The sequence below is a fragment of the Equus asinus genome, chromosome 5, assembly GCF_041296235.1.
Source record: "Equus asinus isolate D_3611 breed Donkey chromosome 5, EquAss-T2T_v2, whole genome shotgun sequence".
Taxonomy (NCBI): Eukaryota; Metazoa; Chordata; class Mammalia; order Perissodactyla; family Equidae; genus Equus; species Equus asinus.
The window spans coordinates 24455083-24474027 of record NC_091794.1 but is presented as its reverse complement, the minus strand read 5'-3'; the positions used below and the strand labels follow the sequence as shown (position 1 = coordinate 24474027).

Sequence of the window (18945 nt, the reverse complement as noted above, 5' to 3'; positions counted from 1 at the left end):
TCGCTACTAGTCTTCTTTAGGATTGAAGTTAGAATATCAATTAAACTCCCCACTGAGCCACTTCTCTCCTCACATTTCCTTTGAATCCATGAGCATGGTTGGTATATTTTATTATATTTTCACACCTTCCTTGCAATTTTGATTAAATTCATTCTGGTGCTCAAAAATATCAAGTAAGCCAATTTCCTGAAGACAATAAACTGTCTTCAATTCTGCAATAAAGATCATTGACATGGTTTTTTTCAGTTCCTCTTTCAGCTCATAGCCTCCAGAAAAAAAAGCTTTTCCTTTGATAGATACCTTGGTAGGAAACAGCAGACTGTTTCTTCACATAAAGCTGAAAACAGAAGGAACCCCAGTGGCCTGGATTTTATTAGTAACATCCTTCAATGTGAATTCACATCTATAGGTGAACTTATGGTCTAGAGCTCTATGATAACAAAACAGTCTCATCCTTGCATCTCAGGTGTTCAGAACATGGGGAACCTTCCTGTCGTCACAGCTTTCCCACCAGTACAGAAACCGTTGTGCCTGCGTAATCCTGAAAATCTTATTTGTTTTATTTAATTACAGCTCCACATACTTGATCATGAGTAATTTGTTTTGGTACTTTTTGGCAAAACAATTAATATTCTTGTCCAGGGATTCTGACTAGTGCTATTAACTGAACCCTGTCACTAACATCTGCAGATTTATCACTCTGCAGGGAAATGCTTTGATTAATTAGTCTTGTGGAGAGTGTCATCGATGCATCTTCTAATAGTGTTATTCCAGAGTAGCACATTTTATATTTCCTTTACTTCATTTGGTCCCAAACATGGTCATTTCCCAGGCAGGTTGGCAAAACGAGTGAGTCTGTAATGGTGGGAGACATTTTGGCTTGGTTCTTAATTAAATTAAATTAAAGTGACCTTTTAATTAGCTTCTCGAACTCCATCTGATGTAAACTACTGTCGTAAACACTTTTGTAAACAGTTTCATAAACCAGTGGTTTTCAAAGTGTGGTTTCGGGAACTTGTGAGGATCCTTGATGCTTTGGAGGGTAGGAGGCCATGAAGTTAAAACAATTTTTGCAATAATACTTAATAAAATAATTTTTGCAATAAAAAGACATTATATGTCTTTCTCATTCTCTGTTTCTTAAGAGTGTACAGTGGAGTCTTCCAGAAGCGACATGATGTGTGATATTACAAAAAATTGAATGCAAAGCATGTATAAGAATCTAGCCATCTTCTATTAAGCCAGACATTAAAAGATTTACAAAAATGTAAAACCACGTTTCTTTTTTTGGAAGATTGGCACCTGAGCTAACAACTGTTGCCAGAGTTTTTTTTCTGCTTTTTCTCCCCAAATCTCCCCAGTACATAGTTGCATATTTTAGTTGTGGCTCCTTCTAGTTGTGGCATGTGGGATGTCATCTCAGCATGGCCTGATGAGTGGTGCTATATCCGCGCCCAGGATCTGAACCCACGAAACCCTGGGTCACTGAAGCAGAGCGCACAAACTTAACCACTCCACCATGGGGCCGGCCCCTAAAACCACATTTCTCGTTAAAGATGTTTTTGTTTCTGGAAACTATGGTTATTTTTCATTAAAAATATATTACTTATGTTAACGTGTAAAGGATTTATTTTTATTTTAAAATAAATATTTTAAATTGTCTAAAATGATAAATATTGATAGATACTACCCACATTAACAAAAGCTCTTTAGTGTCCTCAACAAGTTTTAAGAATGTAAAGGAGTCCTGAGACCAGAAACTTTAAGAATTACTTTCTTAAGAGATTATCTGTATAATATATATTTTCTACTAGGGCCCTGCCATAATTTACCTGCCACCATTTTTTTATTTGATAACTTTTCCATGAAAATAAGATATGTAGGCAGACAAAGAATAAAATTATCAGAGTAAACCTAAATTTGAAATAATCCTCACTATATTGTCCAATAAGTGGCTTAAATTTATATTTTCAACTATTGTATATGTTTGTGAATCTCTAAAAAGTATTCAACTATAGATTTAATAAAAATTCTTAATATTTAATTTTAAATTATACTTTATCGTTGGAAAATAAATAACATATGTAAAGTACTCAAGGCAACTATAGGCCTTTTTGACAAATCAATTTCAAACAAAATAAGGTTGTCTATTTTCTTAAGCTATTTTAAATAAATCATAAAGTTTTGGAAAAGCAAGTATTTGATAAGGGGGAATTTTGGAAATATCATTCAATTTAATAATTAAAATGCTAGATTTTCCACAAGATATAAATATTACCTATACTCAAGTATAGTTAAAATATTTTTTAAAACATATTTTAGGGGCCACGTGCTGGCGTAGCAGTTGAGTTGCACACTCTGCTTTGGCAGCCTGGGGTTCACTGGTTCAGATCCTGGGTGCAGACATGGCACTGCTTATCAAGCCATGCTATGGCAGGCATCCCACATATAACATAGAGAAAGCTGGGCATGGATGTTAGCTCAGGGCCAGTCTTCCTCAGCAAAAAGAGGAAGATTGGTGGCGGATGTGAGCTCAGGGCTAAGGCTAATCTTCCTCAAAAAAAATCTTTTCTTTGTAAGACATTAAGGCCTACAGTCTCTCCTATTGAACCAATTAAATTATTTTCCATTATTACTTGTTTTTAGATGCAAACATTGTTTATTTCTATAAATATTTCAATCATAAAATCATTTTATCAGGAATCAGATTTGGGATATTTTACATCAAAAGCTAAGAATAGATGTGTAAATCAAGTCACAATTTAAAGTGAACAGAATTAATTATGTTTTATTAGGGACAAGCAATGATGATGATAATGATGAAAACATATCATAAACCTTCTTTCTTGGGAGAAAATAATGTGAAAAATAAGAGCAAATTAAATCAAGAACTAAGTATTTGAAGCACATATTCACAAAAGATTATCACCGGTAATAAATGCATTGCATACATTGCAATTAAAGCAATAAACAATTATGGAGATGGTTTTAACATGATTCTTAAAAGGGAAAATCCTATACAAGCATCTGTGCTGACGGTGCTCTGCGTAAAACCTTAAGCACAAAAACAATAATTACTGAAATCTGGAAGTTTACTGACTGAGCCAAACAGTATCCAAATATAATCTCAACTCTTATGAATTTGTGAATGATTGTAAATGTTGTATCATTATAAAAAGTTTACAACCATCAGTCTCTTGAGGCGTACCTGTAACCCATTCTGCATGACCACTTGTGGGAAGCTCAGCCTTAGAGATCTATCAAAGGCAGAATGGGATGAAATGGAAAATGTGTACTACAAATCGTATTTGATGATACCCAAGTTTTCTAGGTCTTTTTAGGGAGGTTTCTAGCATAGTATGGACTCTAGATGACCCTTGGGGCTGTGCAGGGTTTGAATAGATGGAAAGACAGAGGGAAGCTACTCAAGCAAGCCACCCAGAATTAGTAACATACTGAGGGAAAGAGAAAAGCAGGATAGAGTACTGGTAACAATGGATGAGGAAATGTTAAGCTTTGGACATATAATTTCTTGGAAAAAGGCCAAAGTAGACTATATGTTGGAAATTCGTGTTGGTAAATACTAGTAAAAATTTATAGTTTAAAATTATGTGTATAAGGGCCAGCCCTGGTGGCCTAGTGGTTAAGTTTGGCACGCTCCACTTTGGTGGCTTAAGTTCAGTTCCCGGGCACGGACCTACACTGCTTGTGTGTCACTGGCCATGCTGTCATGGCAGCTCACATACAGAAAGAGAAAGATTGGCAACAGATCAACAGATGTTAGCTCAGGGCAAATCTTCCTCAGCGAAAAATAATGTGTGTAAATCATGAAGGACCTTGCAAGTCAGAACATGATTGCTCTTTTGTAAGCAGGGCTCTCTGACCTATTATTTCTGTCATGTCTGGACGCACTGGACAGAATAGACCAGAGAGTGAGCTGAGACAGGCGTACCAGTTAGGAGGCTGCATGACGGGTGGTGAGAGGGGCTGAACAAGAGTAAAAAGAGTGGAAATAAAGAGGAAGGGACGAATTGGAGACACATTTCAAAGGAAATGTCAACGGGATTTAGTAGAAGATTCAGCAGACTGAAGAGAATGGATGGCCCTAGGGCTCTTGAGGCCAAATGACTGGGGAAATGGTGGCATCATGTTCAGAAATGAATTTGGGAAGGGGACTTGAGAGGTGGAGAATGAATTTTCATGGAGATGTGTCCTGGAGGTAGTAGGAATTGTGTAATGGAAGCACAGGTGAGAGGTCAGACAAACAAGTATAATCAACACGGTAGGTGTTGTGGTAGATGGGATTGTGGTAGATGAAGCCATGAGAGGATGTGAGCTCCCAAGAAGAGTGGCAGAAAGACATAAGCTCTGAATGCTGAAGACTGAGCTTTGGGAAGTTTGCTAACGGTTGCTCAGCAGGAGGAAGGAGGAAGAAGAGTTATGGGGACAGAGTAGGACAGATGAAGAAAACAGAAAAACAAGAATAATGTATGCCATCAAACCAAGAGAAAGCCTCAAGAGGGAAAGGACAGTCACGTGTAACAGGCCACCTCCCACATCACTGTGTATGTTCATATCCTGCCTCTGTCGCTTACTGGTTACATGTCATTTCAAAAATTTTGTTCTCTTTCTTAGTTTCCTTGTCTGTAAAGTGGTGATAATGTAATCTACCTCACAGGGATATTTGGAGGATTAAATGAGAAAATATATACAGAACACTTAGCACGGTATCTGGCACACATAAGAAGTTAATAGATATAATTGACTAATTTGAAGGGAACAATAGAATGATAGGAGAAAAGTTTGCAAGGGGTTAAAGAAGGACTGAGGATTAAAAAAGGTAATAGGCATGGAGAACTTGCTGGAGATTCTTTGCCCTAAAATAGAGGTCACAGAACAGTTAGAAGAGGCAATGGGTGAAGTAAAGGCTTTGCTTAAGTTTGCTCTGTACTGACCAAGGGTTATCATTGTTATCGGTGTCATGGAAGCCTACTTAATTAGAGTTGGGGCATCTCTCCATTTATATGAGGCCATCTGAGTGTTCTGAATAGAAATCAAACAATTGCAGAACAACTAAAAGATCCTGTCAAAATATATGCAGACAGTAGAATGGTACAGCCTCTGTGAAAAACAGGATGGTCGTTCCTCAAACAGTTAAACAAAGAATTACTAGCAATCCCACTTCTGGGTATAGACCCAAAAGAATTGAAAGCAGGAACTTGAACAGATATTTGTACACCCATGTTCGTAGCAGCATTATTCGCAGTAGCCAAAAGGTGGAAACAACCCAAATGTTCATCAACAGATGAACGAATAAACAAAATGTAGTATATCCACACAATGGAATATTATTCAGCCTTTAAAAGGAAGGGAATTCTGACGTATTTTACGGCATGGATGAACGCTGAGGACGTTATGCTAAGTGAAATAAGCAATACACAAAAGGACAAATACTGTATGATTCCATTCATATGAGGTACCCAGAGTAGTCAAATTCATAAAGAAAGCAAAATAGTGGTTGCCAGGAGGTGGGGGGAGGGAGGAAGGGGGAATTATTGTTTAACGGGTAGAGTTGCAGTTTGGGGAGATGAAAAAGTTCTGGAGGTAGATGGTGGTGATGGTTGCACAACAAGGTGAATGCATTTAATGCCACTGAATCGAACACTTAAAAATGAATAGGATGGTAGGCTTTATGTTACGTATATTTTACTACCCCCCCAATATATATGCAGACAATATGAGCAAAATAAGGCACTGCCCTTTGCTAGATAAAAATGGTTTGAAAAGTGATCAGAAACAATCAACTTGTAACAGTAACTCTTTTTAAATTATGAAATATTTCGTTCATAAAAACTAAAATGCATAATGTAAACACAGGCATAAAAATAAAGAAATCTCAGTAGCCACCATCCGGCTTAAGACATAGAACATCATCAATAGTGTTGAGACCCCTGCTGCATCTCCCTGAGGACATCCCTCTCCCTCCCCCACCGCAGATAGCTGCCATTCTGAATTTGTGTTCATCATCCCTTGCTCTTTATTAGAACATTATGACGTATATATGAAACCCTAAACAATGTATTGCCTTTCCACCCAGCATTGTGAGATTCACCCATAGTGACGTCTGCAGCATACGCATCGACAACTGTGCTATCTTCTCAATGAACTGAAGCTTTTATCATTAGGTAGTGACCCTCTTTATTCCCAATAACGCATTTTGCCTTAAAGTTTCTTTTTTCTTGTATTAACATGTCCACATCAACTTTCTTTTGGTTATTATTTGCCTGCTGATCCACATAGGCTTTTATCTTTAGTCTTTCTGTTCTTTTGTCTTTTCAGATGTGCCCATAGCTGGATTTTTCAAAAATCCGGTGTGATGATTTTTGTATTTTAACTGGCACATTTGAGACCTTTTTTTCTTATTGTGATTACTGATATACATGGATTCTTTTCTCTCATGTTATTTATCCACTTTTCCTATGCTTCCCTGCTCCTTTCTTGCTTTCCTTTGGAGTGATCAAGTTGTTCTGTTGTTGTTGTTGTTTTTAATTTTTTCTCCTCTCTACTGGTTTGTTGGTTATATTACTTTTATAGTAATTACCCTTGAAATTTTACTGTGCATACTTGACTTTTTACAAAGTCTCAAACTAATCACTATCTTTATACTCCTCTTCCTCTAAATAAAAGAACATAACGTAAAAGATAATGGAGCACCACCTGCAACGGCTTTGATTTCGTGTCTGGGGATTTCCCGACCAGGCTGGGGGTATAAATGTAAGACTTAGACTAGCTTGTGGCTACAAACCCGTGGGAGACTATCTTGCCCCCAACAAGCAGCAACCATGGAGACAGATCTCTGTGTTGCTTCCCCTGCCAACAGGCAGATATTTTCAGTCCCACCCTTTCACCCTGAGGCTGTATAGACCTTGGAGGGTCTCGGGTTGAAGCGGTAAGAGAGTCCTTCAGTTTAGCTGTTTACTTTTTGTGAGCCCAAGACCTGGTCTGTTCGCAACTTGCCTGGCCATTGGTCTGAAGGTTCAAATTCCTGGCTTCTATACTGGCCCCCTCATTTCTTCATTTGCTCACCACCCTGGTTTCTGCTTTACTCATGTTGTTTGGTACTTGAAGATTTCCCTCACTTCCTTGCAAGCTTCGCAAGGCAATTGGAAAGGTATTTTTCCTGGGATTTGTCCAGCATCTAGGGGTTTTGAAGAGGGAGGGCTTTTCAGAATATCTAATCACTCTTTCTCTACTGAAAGCAGACAAAATCTTTTAGTCTGGTGTTTGTGCATGGGGTTGTATACCATTTATGGATTTTCATGTTTTGTTTCAATTTGTCCTGGGACTTTTTGAATGAAATGTACAAGTTTTCTCTTTTGCAATTAGAGTAGATAAGTACACACAGATGTCAAGAAAGATGTTCATCAACTGGTTGTTTACTGATTATTTTTACTTGGAAATAATCTAATGTCAAATAATAAAGGATTCACAGGGTAAATTTTGCTACAACTCATATTTGGCCAATAAGAGTTGTGTAACATGGAAGATGTTCATGATATGCTGTTGAGAAAACAAGCTGTTTTGTATGACTACTTTTATCTATACAAATATATATTTACATTGAAAAAATTCTGAAAGGAGACATCCAACATTTGGGATGACATCATTAGGGGACTGCTTCTTGTTGATCTCTACTTTTTTAATGAACAAGTATTGCGTGTCTTTTTATGTAAAGGACAGAAATTTACGACTACAAAAAGCAAGGATTAGTAAACTCCTTTGTAACCTTGGAGTTGTGTAACAATAGAGTGCATTCTGTCTTGTGGGGTAGTGAACTCCTCAATATTGAGAGTGTCATCAGAAGCTGGGTGACTTCCTGTCAAGGATTCCTATCATTTTATGATTCAAAGATTCTCATTTTATTTATTTATTTTTCGCTGCCAATAGGTCAACCAACCAATGCCTCAGACAGATAAGCAAATATGCATCCCCCCGGAGCTGCCGGAATTGCTGAAGCAATTTACCAAAGCCGCCATCCGGACCCAGCCGGAGGACCTCATCCAGTGGGCTGCGGAGTACGTACTCCTTTCTTACCTCCAGCCCCTGCCTCCCATTGGAGGTGGAGGAGGGAAGTTCTTGGAATCTGTGAGGAGGTTGTCATGGCTGCAACCTGGGCATCGGGACTGATTAGCATAATCTTTGTGATGTTCAGCTGTCGCATTGCTTTGGTGCTTTAAAAATCCACATCTAAATACATCCATTTGGGCGAGGAAGTGTTGCTCTCCCCTAGTGAACCAGATTGAGCAACAAGACGCCAGGGCAATAGGCAAAGCATCCTGGGGCGATCAGCAAGAGTTAGATTACCGCATGACACCAGCACACGCACACTCCACGCTGTCCCTGCGCCCCCCGCCCCCTGGCCCAGTGGAAAGAAGGGTTCACAATCCAGCTGGAGTTGAGCTTCTCTTTCCCTGGTGTAAACCGGGGCCTCACTCTCCGGTCTTCCCACGAGATGGCAGCAGTGCACCCGGGGGAGCGAGGCAACGAGCCCGCGGGGCGGATTGCGCGGGATCCGTCCAGCAGGTTCACTCTGGGGTTTACCCCTTTAATGAGACACCTGCCTCCGCTGCTGTTAAAACTCATCCATTCTTGCGCCCAACAAGAGACACTTGGTGTCTTGTCTTTAGGGAAGTTGTTATTTTCTTTAGTGTTTCTTGGAACTGACTTGTTCGCTTAACATAAAGAGTACACACTGCATTCTGGACAAAGGAGGCAATCAGAGCGATGAGGAGGAGGACCGGCCTGGCTGAAAACAGTGCCTCAAACAGGCGCTCTCTTTCCGGACAAACCTCCCCGAGGCTGCTCAATGGAAGGAGCTTACACAACGGCTGCAGGCCCGGATTGAAACAGCTTTACATAGAAAGCTTCTCAGCTATGAAATTGATTCTTAGACAAAAGTGGCTGCCTGAAACTGGGAAACTGGGGCTTGGGGCAGGAGCTGGGAGCTAACTAGCCCTCCTGGGTCATTTTCAGGCTATTTTTACTGTTTGATGATGACTTCTTTAATAGCACTTCAGAGGGAAAGGGGAGTAAGAGAGACTGCAGAACGGAGCCTGTGGGTTGGGGGAAGGGAGAATGTCCTCACCATGAGGTTGAGTAGGTGCATGGAGCAGGTGGTGGGAAGAAGGTGTGGACACCTTTGAGAAGGCACAAAATGTAACCCGAGAGGAGCATGATAGAGTCTCTGAGCCACCGCACTCATGCTCCTGGGTTAGGCCAGTATGAAGCTCTTAAAAATGGAAGGAAAATAAGCCAGTGGTGGTCATAAAAGGAGACATCAATGTGACATAAAGAAATGAAAGATATTCCATGCACGTGGATTGGAAGAATAAATATAGTTAAAATGTCCATACCACCTAAAGCAATCTACAGATTCAGTGCAATCCCAATCAGAATACCAATGACATTCTTCACAGAAATAGAAGAAAGAATCCTAAAATTCATATGGGGTAACAAAAGACCCTGAATAGCTAAAACAATCCTGAGAAAAGAGAACAAAGCTGGAGACATCCCAATCTCTGACTTCAGAATATACCACAAAGCTATAGTAATCAAAACAGCACGGTACTGGTACAAAAACAGACCCACAGATCAATAGAACAGAATTGAAAGCCTAGAAATAAAACCACACATCTGTGGACAGCTAATCTTTGACAAAGGAGCCAAGAAGATACGCTGGAGAAAGGAAAGTCTCTTCAATAAATGGTGTTGGCAACACTGGACAGCCACATGCAAAAGAATGAAAGTAGACCATTATCTTTCACCATATAGAAAAATGAACTCAAAATGGATTAAAGACTTGAAGGTAAGACTGTGAAACTATAAAACTCCTAGAAGAAAATACAGGCAGTACACTCTGACATGACTCTTAGAAGGATATTTTGAAATACCATGTCTACTAGGGCAAGGGAAACAAAAGAAAAAATAAACAAGTGGGACTTCATCAGACCAAAGAGCTTCTGCAAGGCAAAGGAAGCCAGGAACAAAACGAAAAGATAACCCACCAACTGGGAGAACATATTTGCAAATCATATATCTGACAAGGGGCTAATCTCCAAAATACATGAAAAACTCACACCAGTCAACAACAGAAAAACAAACAACCTGATCAAAAAATGGGCAGAGGATATGAACAGACATTTTTCCAAAGAAGATATACAGATGCCAATAGGCACATGAAAAGATGTTCAACATCACTGATCGTCAGGGAAAAGCAAATCAAAATGACACTGAGTATCACCTTACACCCATTAGAATGGCTATAATCACCAAGACAAAAAATAATAAATGTTGGAGAGGATGTGGAGAAAAGGGAACCCTCATATCCTGATAGTGGAAATGCAAACTGGCCCAGCCACTAAGGAAAACAGTATGGAGATTTCTCAAAAAATTAAAAATAGAAATACCATATGATCCAGCTATCCCACTATGGGGTATTTACCCAAAGAACTTGAAATCAACAATTCAAAGAGACTTATGCACCCCTATGTTCATTGCAGCATTATTCACAATAGCCAAGAAGTGGAAGCAACCCAAGTACAAGTACTCATCAACTGATGATTGGATAAAGAAGATATATATATATATATATACACACACACACACACACACACACACACACACACACAATGGAATACTACTCAGCCATAAAAAAGGACAAAATCGTCCCATTCACAACAACACAGATGGACCTTGAGGGTATTATGTTAAGCAAAATAAGCCAGACAGAAAAAGACAAACACCATATGATTTTACCCATATATGGAAGATTAACACATGGACAAAGAGAACAGATTAGTGGTTACCAGAGGGGAAGGGGGTCGGGGAGTGGGCGTAAGGGGTAAAGGGGCACATTTATATGGTGACTGACAAATAATAATGTACAACTGAAATTTCACAGTTATAAACTATTATTACCTCAATAAAAAAAATTTTTAAAAAGAGACATCAATGGGATTGCTTTGCTAGTATGAGCCCTGTTTAGATTTCCATTCTAAATTTTATATGTTACCTCTAAGATTGAACTTTAGCGTCTGAAGACTAATTTCTTTTGGCATACCCAGACAGACTTTGTTTTATACTATACAATAGTTTAAAACCCCATTTCATTGTTGTTGTGTGCTGTTTTACAGCACGAAAAATGACATTTCTTGGTATTGTCCCTGACATTTATGAGAGAAAACACTCCACTGGTTTAGCCTGCCTGCTCCCGTATTGTACCATGTGCTATAAATTTTTTAGATATCCGTGAAGAGGCAGTTTGTAGTTTAACTACAGTGAAAAAGGAGAGCATGACCTAAGAGCACGCTCCATCCATCCAGACATGAAAAGCACTTACCAGATGGTTTTACGTGACTCGCAAACCTGCAGAATTTTAGACGATAGAACTCCACAAAATGTTTCCAAGACAAAATATGTATTTAATTCACTGAAGCAAGAATTTCCCTACATATGTGCTGTCAATGGAGAAGCCACCTACCAGACATCAGCAGGACAGGAGCTTATGTGGAGTAGGTACGTGTGACAACACAAATTTGTAATTTATGTGAGTAACTGTGGAATTGTTTGCTGCAAATGAAGCTGAATAACCCATGGAGGACCACATCCATGACTGCAGCCTTATTTCCACATTCTCCAGCCAACTCTACGAAAAAGTCCAAAGATATTCTGCTGAGTGTCACTCTTTATCCGGGAAGTCACTTCCGTCAAATGAGGTACCAGGTGTCTCTGTCTCTTCCATTTACATCACTCAAGTCTGATTCCATAGCCTGAGGCCACACCCCACTCCTGTTGTCACCTTGAACCCACACCACTGATCTGTCTGCGGAGATGGCTCATGCACACTATTAAAGGTGGCCTGAAAGTTTTGCTTCTGCTCTCCCTGCTGATGACATCCCAGGGGTGCCTGGAAGGTATTATTTTAGTCCTGGTAGTTCAGCTCTGCATTGTGGTGTGGCTTAGAGACAGGCAGTGGTTTGCCCCATCATTGTAGGGCTTGACCCTAAAATGGGCTTTTACAATCCCTCATATCCTTTTTATACTACCTGGATCTGGAGAAAGTACTAAAAAATAAAGCAGAGAGGGGCAGAGACATGTGATCCAGGGATAGTCAACCAAAAGGCTTTCGATGGAGACAGACCCTTCTGTACAGCATCAGTGCCCCTCGTGTCAACTGCTCACGGCCATGCCCTGCTGCAGGCAGCCCCTTTTCATCTTATGCCCGTCCCAAAACAGGACTCAGTATTTTTTCCACATTGCAACAAAACAAAGTCCACTCCACAAAGCATTGCTGAGTAGGCAGATTTTACTGAAATTTTTGAGGGAAGACAAAGGAGGATCTTGCTTCATATACCCCATAGAAGGTCATCTCTAACCTTTCTTTGGCTTGTCTTCTCACCTGAGCCTCCTTGAGTGCCCTGCCAGCCTTCCCTTGCTTCCCCCTTGAAGCCCAAGCCTCCAGCCTCCAGCTGGAATCCCCTCCTGGCTCACCCATCACATAGGGCACCTCCATCTCCTCCCCTTTCTTAGCAGGTGACTTCAGTTCTCTTCCAGCTTCTCTATCCAACATTACATATCCCCACCTACTACCTAAAACCAACCTTAAGTGTGTCGATAGCCATTGTACTGAGCATAAAGATTTTGTTCATGTTTGAAAAAAAGATTCTCTAGGTACTAGGATTCTTCCTCCATAGAAGAGTGCAGGATTGAAAATGACAATGATTTGTTTTTCTCTCTCCTATTGCATACATATATAATATGTATATTATACGTATATACAATGTGTATATTATATATATCTCCTACAATATATATGTCTACATGGGTATGTATGTATGTGTGTGTACACATGTGTGTGTATAAAACACTTAGGAGGGGGTGACTGAAAAAAACCCCAGATCCAATATGCTTCAAGGAATTCCATACCTAGCTTTTATTGGTTATTCCTCACCCTTTGAGAGGAGCAAATCTTTTTATTCCCTAGCATTCTCTATACCTTGAGTGGAAAGTAACACACGTAGGGCTTTCCCATACATACATGAACTAAACACAGTGTCTAGCATATAGAAGCCACTTAACAAATGTTCTTTCCTTCACCCCCTTTCCTGAAAAAAAGAGGGGAGGGGATTCCCAAAGCAGCCAGAGGCCACTGGAGTATAGGATGCCACCCTCACCTCCTAACTTTTTTTCTTGTAGTTATTTTGGGGCTATGTCCCATGGAGAGATTCCTCCAGTGAGAGAGCGGTCTGAGCGAGTCACTCTGTCTAACTGGGCAGAGCTTACACCTGAGCTGTTGAAGATCCTGCATTCTCGGGTAAGGCCGTACTGGAGCATCAAGGGGGTATGTGGCGACGGTGTAGAGGCTGGGTGGGTACAGACAAAAGCCCACCATTCCCCTGCCAGTTAGCTGGCCACTCAGCATCATTCTAAAGTTCACTAAACCGTGAACTGAAAGTAAATCTTCCCTTGGGGAAACAGGAATGCTACTGAAATAGGTTGTAAACTGAGCTGTCTGTGGGGTCATCCCATATGTCCCTGAAGCTGGCAAAATGTCCAGGGGCTCAGTGCAATGCTAATTCCTTCCCTCCAGAAAGTGCAGATCCACAGTCCCTTGACAATGTCTCCCTTGCTGATCAAGACCATAATATGATGCCAATCACAGTTTGGGGAGGGGCATATTGTAGTTCTCCAGTTATCCCAGATGCAGACAGTGCCTAGCTTTGGGGGAAAACTGGCTGTCTTGACAGCCACAATATCCTGGGAGCTGCCTGGTGAATGGATGAGAGTCTGGTCTGAGGAAGCTTGTGGTTTGGCCAACTCCCAGGAAATACGGTTTATCACCACCAAACCCCATTCTAGGATCCAGGACAGAGATATTTGGGATGATTCAGGACTGATTTAGCCAACTACCTTGGTCCCAGAGGCTTAGCATTTCACTAGAATCGGAGGGCCAGGGAAGGTGTAGTAGAGCTTGACGGGACGTCTGTATCCTTGTCTCATTCTTGGCCAACAACTGGCCATTCATTCCTTTCTCCTCTTAACCACCAAGTACCTTGTGCAGTGGACATGGCAGAGATCTTAGGTGCCTGGATCAAGCAACACTAGGCACCTAGGCCATAGACCCCTATATCATTCCTGGGAAAGCGTGAGGGATGCAAGCGAGGTCTAGTGCAAAGAACTCATGGAATCCAGAAGCAAGATACTTAACATCTAGTTCTAGCTTCACCACTAATTAGTGGTCTCAGACAAGTCCTCTGGCCCTTGGTTTCATTTTCAGGCTGCTCTATCTGCCTTATGGGGACCATCTAGGGATGAAACAGCAGATAATAAAAGCATGAGAAAAAAATTAAAGCATAATATAAATGCATACTTTCCCCATAATCCTGATATCTGAAGTTAAAAATGATTAAATTATGTCTCAGCATGTTCTTGTCTAGGCTATTTCTCTACCCTTGCAGAGAGAACCACCCAACAGAGTCCCCTTGTACCCCCTGCCACCCCCACCCCATGCTGTGTGCTGGGAGAACACAGGGCTTCGCCTGGGCAGGTGTTTCTTAGGGAGTTCTCGCATCCTGTCCCTCATCCTCTGTCATGTGTCTGTCCCCTGCCCTGCAGGTTGCTGGTAGACTGATCATCAATGCAGATGAGCTGGCCCAGATGTGGAAGGTGCTGAGTCTCCCAACAGATCTGTTTAATAGTGTGATGAATGTGGGCCGCTTCACGGAGGAGATTGAGTGGCTGAAGTTTCTAGCCCTTGCTTGCAGCTCTCTCGGAGTTGTAAGTCAGCTTTAATGCTTTTTGTCCTTAAGGGAAAAATCTCTCTCAGGGCCTGGAAGGACAGTACATCTCCACACGCAGTCAACTCTCCAGGGCTGATGATGAGCACGCCTCCTCCTGTCTGCTCATTTCTCTCTGAATTAGGCCGTTTCTCTGCTCGTCAGTCAGAAGCAGGTGTTAGGAGGAGAGAGAGGGGAAAACTGTCATCAGGCTCTGGGGAGAGGTTGACCATAATGTGACTTTTGGATTATTTGTGAATTTCAATCACTGCACTCAGATTTATTTCTGTCACCACTCCACTCCCTCCATTCATATTTCCATAGATAGCCAAGAGCCAGCTGTAGAATAAGGTTTGCTTATACTTGGGTTCCAGACACCTGGAAAATATACCAATAAAGACTTTTAAAAAGAGGTGCAGCCTCATAGAAAACTACTATTTGATAAGCATAATTGGATACAAAATCAGAGATAGGAAAGCAGGAAAGGAACGTTGAGGCTATTTCTAGACTTATAGTCATGACATCACCAAGGATGCAGAATGTTCATACAAATTCGTGCCTTTTCCAAATTTGACTTGGTTTGCAATTGGAAAAGCCATTTTTCTGATTTAAATAAAAAAATACTGCAACCAGTTTATATATATTTAAAAGCTTTAGGCATCATCTTCCATGTGGACACACTCTTGTTAAACACTGTTAGAATAACTTAAACGAAAATGAATCAGAACCATGGTTTTTATAAAATCCTTGAAATATGTACAAGTTTAAAAATTAATGAGAAAATTATTGCCTCTGCCAAAACCAAATGGTATGAAAAGGTAGTGGAATCATTCAGCATTGTCTAAACATGATCTTGTTCTTTCATCTCGAATATGCTTGGAATGCATATTTGACATTTTTGTTTCTGAGAAAAGTTACCCAAAATATTGTAGTTCAACTTTTCCTACAGGTTTCCCCTGCAGCTTTCATCATAACCATTTCTTGAGAGAGGAGGAGAGGAGAGGCCATTCCTGGGTTTTTTTCCCTCTTCACTGTCCTTTACAGTGACATTATATAATGAATAAGTTACTCTCCTCCAGAGGAGAGGACAATACAGCAGCGGCAGATGAGTTGCCAATCAGCCTATCACACTTCCATGGAAATATCCCCAAGGATTAGGGAAAATCACAGAAGGGAAAATAAAAAATTGACACGTTTTATTAAATTCTCATAGGGTTGCAAATTTATTCACACCACATTCAGAGATGTGGGGGGGGGGGTGTACTTTATTTTGTCAGTAGTTAATTCTGATCTTCCTGACCTACCCCGCCCACAAAGAATGGAGTAAGAAAATAAGTAGAGTCACTCCAATCCAGGAATTTTCATCTGATGCAGTACCTGAGGCAGCTTTACGGTAAATTTCCCGGTCTCAGATTTCTCCTCACCGCTCCTCTCTTCAAGATGGCAGTTGAGTGCGTAAGGAAAGGGGTGATTTTGGGACCTCAGAGCAGCCAAATGACAGGTTCCCCACATCCCTTGGTCCCCTCTGGCACCTCTGATCGCCATGGAAATACTCATCTCTGGGGTTGCTAGCTGCTTGCAGCTGAAGTCTTTGGTCTCTTCTCTCTCACAGCACAGTAGTCCCCTACCAGCTCATCATCATTCTCACTAGTGCTCAGGGCCTCCTGGAGTCTCTTCCAGGTTGTCCTCATCTGCTCCCAGGCTTCCCCTCACCACCTTGTGAGATGTCTGAGTCCTCTCCTTGTCCACATACCTCACAGTAACCAAGAGGGACTTTGGAAAACCAAAGTCCAACCTCCCTCTGCTTAGCCCATTGTGTGGCTGCTAGGTTTACTTTGATATGGCTGCCTCCCAAATTGGGGAGGGGAAACCAGGAGGTGCGTTGTGTCTTTCTACCTCCCTGCTAGAACGAGGAGTCTGGATTAGATGTGCCATGAGGTCCTTTCATCTCTAACCTTCTGTGATTCTATTCCCTCTTCTCTGCTTCCACTGAGACACCTTCAGGCCTGGCTCTGGATAACCAAGGACCCCTCCAATTTTGAGAGGTCCTGAAGTGTCTGACTTTGCCCCTCATCATCCCTATGTCAAGGAACACTTAGAGGGGAAGTCAGCCTGAAGGGCTGGTCCATAGATAAAGGGTGCCCTGTGAATCCAGGAACCAATCCCATTGCACCCATTTGTTTCATGTTGGACTATTGCTGGGAACTTAAATGTGGTCAGGGTGTCACATGTGGAGGAGGGTTTGCATTCTAGTTAATCCATATATCCTTAGAGGCAGGCCCAGAAATTCCCTCCTTTCTTTGCCAACTCACCAGCCAGCCATGATGGCTGTGCCACTTAGAAAATCCAGTTCCCTCCTTATGGAAGAGTCCAGTGGCAGGAATTTTAGGTGGCAGGTACGTTTACTCCAGCGCTGAGCTCTCTGAGTCTACACACGTGATTCGAAATGCTACAGCATGCAGACCTGTGTTCCTCTTCCCTTTCAGTACTGCTTCCTCTAGAACTGAGACTGATTACACAAAAGAAGAGATCGTATAATCATGTTCACTGGACAGAATGGCATATTTTATTAGCAAATATTTCACTCTCTGAGCCTTTCACTTCTGAGTCTGAAAACAAAGCTCAAAAGGTGTTGAAAGGCTATCTCTATGAAGTGGATCTCCATCTGACCAAAAAATCCTGTCCAACAGAATTCAGATCTCTGTTTACTTTAGATTTATGTAATTTTATAAAGCTCCAGTCCAGAGACTTCTTTATCCATTCATCCATTTATTAAACATTTTAAAATCTGATGAGGGCAATAGAATTTGGAGGTTCGTTGTTTGAATGATCAGTAAAAGGCGTTTGGGTAGAAAGCACCTATACTGGTTTGCCAGGGCTGCCATAACAATGTTCCACCGACTATGTGGCTTACACAGGAATGTATTTTCTCCCGGTTCTGGAGGCTGGAAGTCTGGGACCAAGGTGTCTGAAGCCTCCTTCACTGACTTGTAAATGGCCGTCTTCTCCCCTTTTCTTCACATGGTTGTCCCTCTGTGCACACATGTGTCTGCTCTCTCTCTCCCTCTGTCCTAATTGCCTCTTCTTACAAGGACACCAGACCTCATGGGTTAGGGCCCACTCTAATGATTTAATTTTAAGTTAATCACCTCTTTAAAGGCCCTGTCTCCAAATACAGTCACATTCTGGGGTACTAGGGGTTCGGGCTTCAACATATGAATTTTGGGTGGACACAGTTCAGCCCATAACAGCACCCCATTTTGGATGAGACTATCGGAAGAGGACAACAGAACAAAGGCAGTAGGGGAGTAGGTTGTTTTAAAGAGAACCAGAGGGGATGAGCTGTGGATGGAAATTATGAAGTTCAGTGGACACATGCTTGCAAATCTGCCCAAAACCACTGTCATGCTGCCCTCATCTCCCGCGCACGCCCTCCCAGCTTCACTGATGGCCTTTTCCCCAGCCTTCTGTGTGCCTGTCCTCCTCCCGCCCTCCTTCATGGAAGCGCATGGCCCACTGCCTCCTACGGTGCTTCACAGTGACTTCCAGGAGGGGACTCCCAAGGGTGGGAGACAGAAAGTGAAAGTGGCCTGCTGCAAACCCAAAATTTCTTTGACATCATGCAGTTTATCATTTTAAAATTCATGTACATTGAAGATTCTATTTCACAAAATAGCAATGTTTGTCAGTGTAAAGAAACAAAGGTTAAATATTAAATCCATTAAAATTAGTAATTAATTTGTGCAAATAATGTCTAAATTACTTGCCATCAGGTAAAACTATCACTCCAGGAAGATGGACTAAGTTTATTCAGCATCCTCATGTACCTCCTGACATACAGACTCCCACCCCTGGGTAACACACACCACAGTTAAAGAAGCACCTTCTAGTCACCCATTACATTCAGGGGGAGGAAGGAAGCAGAACAGCAAACATAAGCTGCAAGGGAAGAACAGTGCTGGCCAGCCACTTGGGGAGGTAGAGCAGCTGCTTGCTCATTTCCCCAGTCACAGCCAGTTTACCACTCCAGACTAATTTTTCACTGATCGCTGGAGAGTGTGTAAGGATCATCTGCACCTAATCTGTTTTAGTAAGCCACCAAGATATATAT

General features: G+C 41.5%; 1 protein-coding gene across 2 annotated transcripts in view; it reads left to right on the top strand.

The window, feature by feature from the left end:
• The window catches only part of ROPN1 (rhophilin associated tail protein 1), a 34837-nt gene that overhangs the window by 13913 nt on the left and 1979 nt on the right, over positions 1-18945 (top strand). The window contains exons 1-4 of one of the 2 annotated variants that reach the window (XM_070508997.1): positions 6883-6949; positions 7948-8075; positions 13255-13372; positions 14674-14835. In XM_070508997.1, coding sequence (XP_070365098.1) covers positions 7960-8075; positions 13255-13372; positions 14674-14835 — 396 coding nt within the window. In that variant the 5' untranslated portion in view covers positions 6883-6949; positions 7948-7959. Of the gene's footprint in view, positions 1-6882; positions 6950-7947; positions 8076-13254; positions 13373-14673; positions 14836-18945 lie in introns of those variants that run through there. The other variant, XM_014866862.3, reaches the window with a different exon arrangement.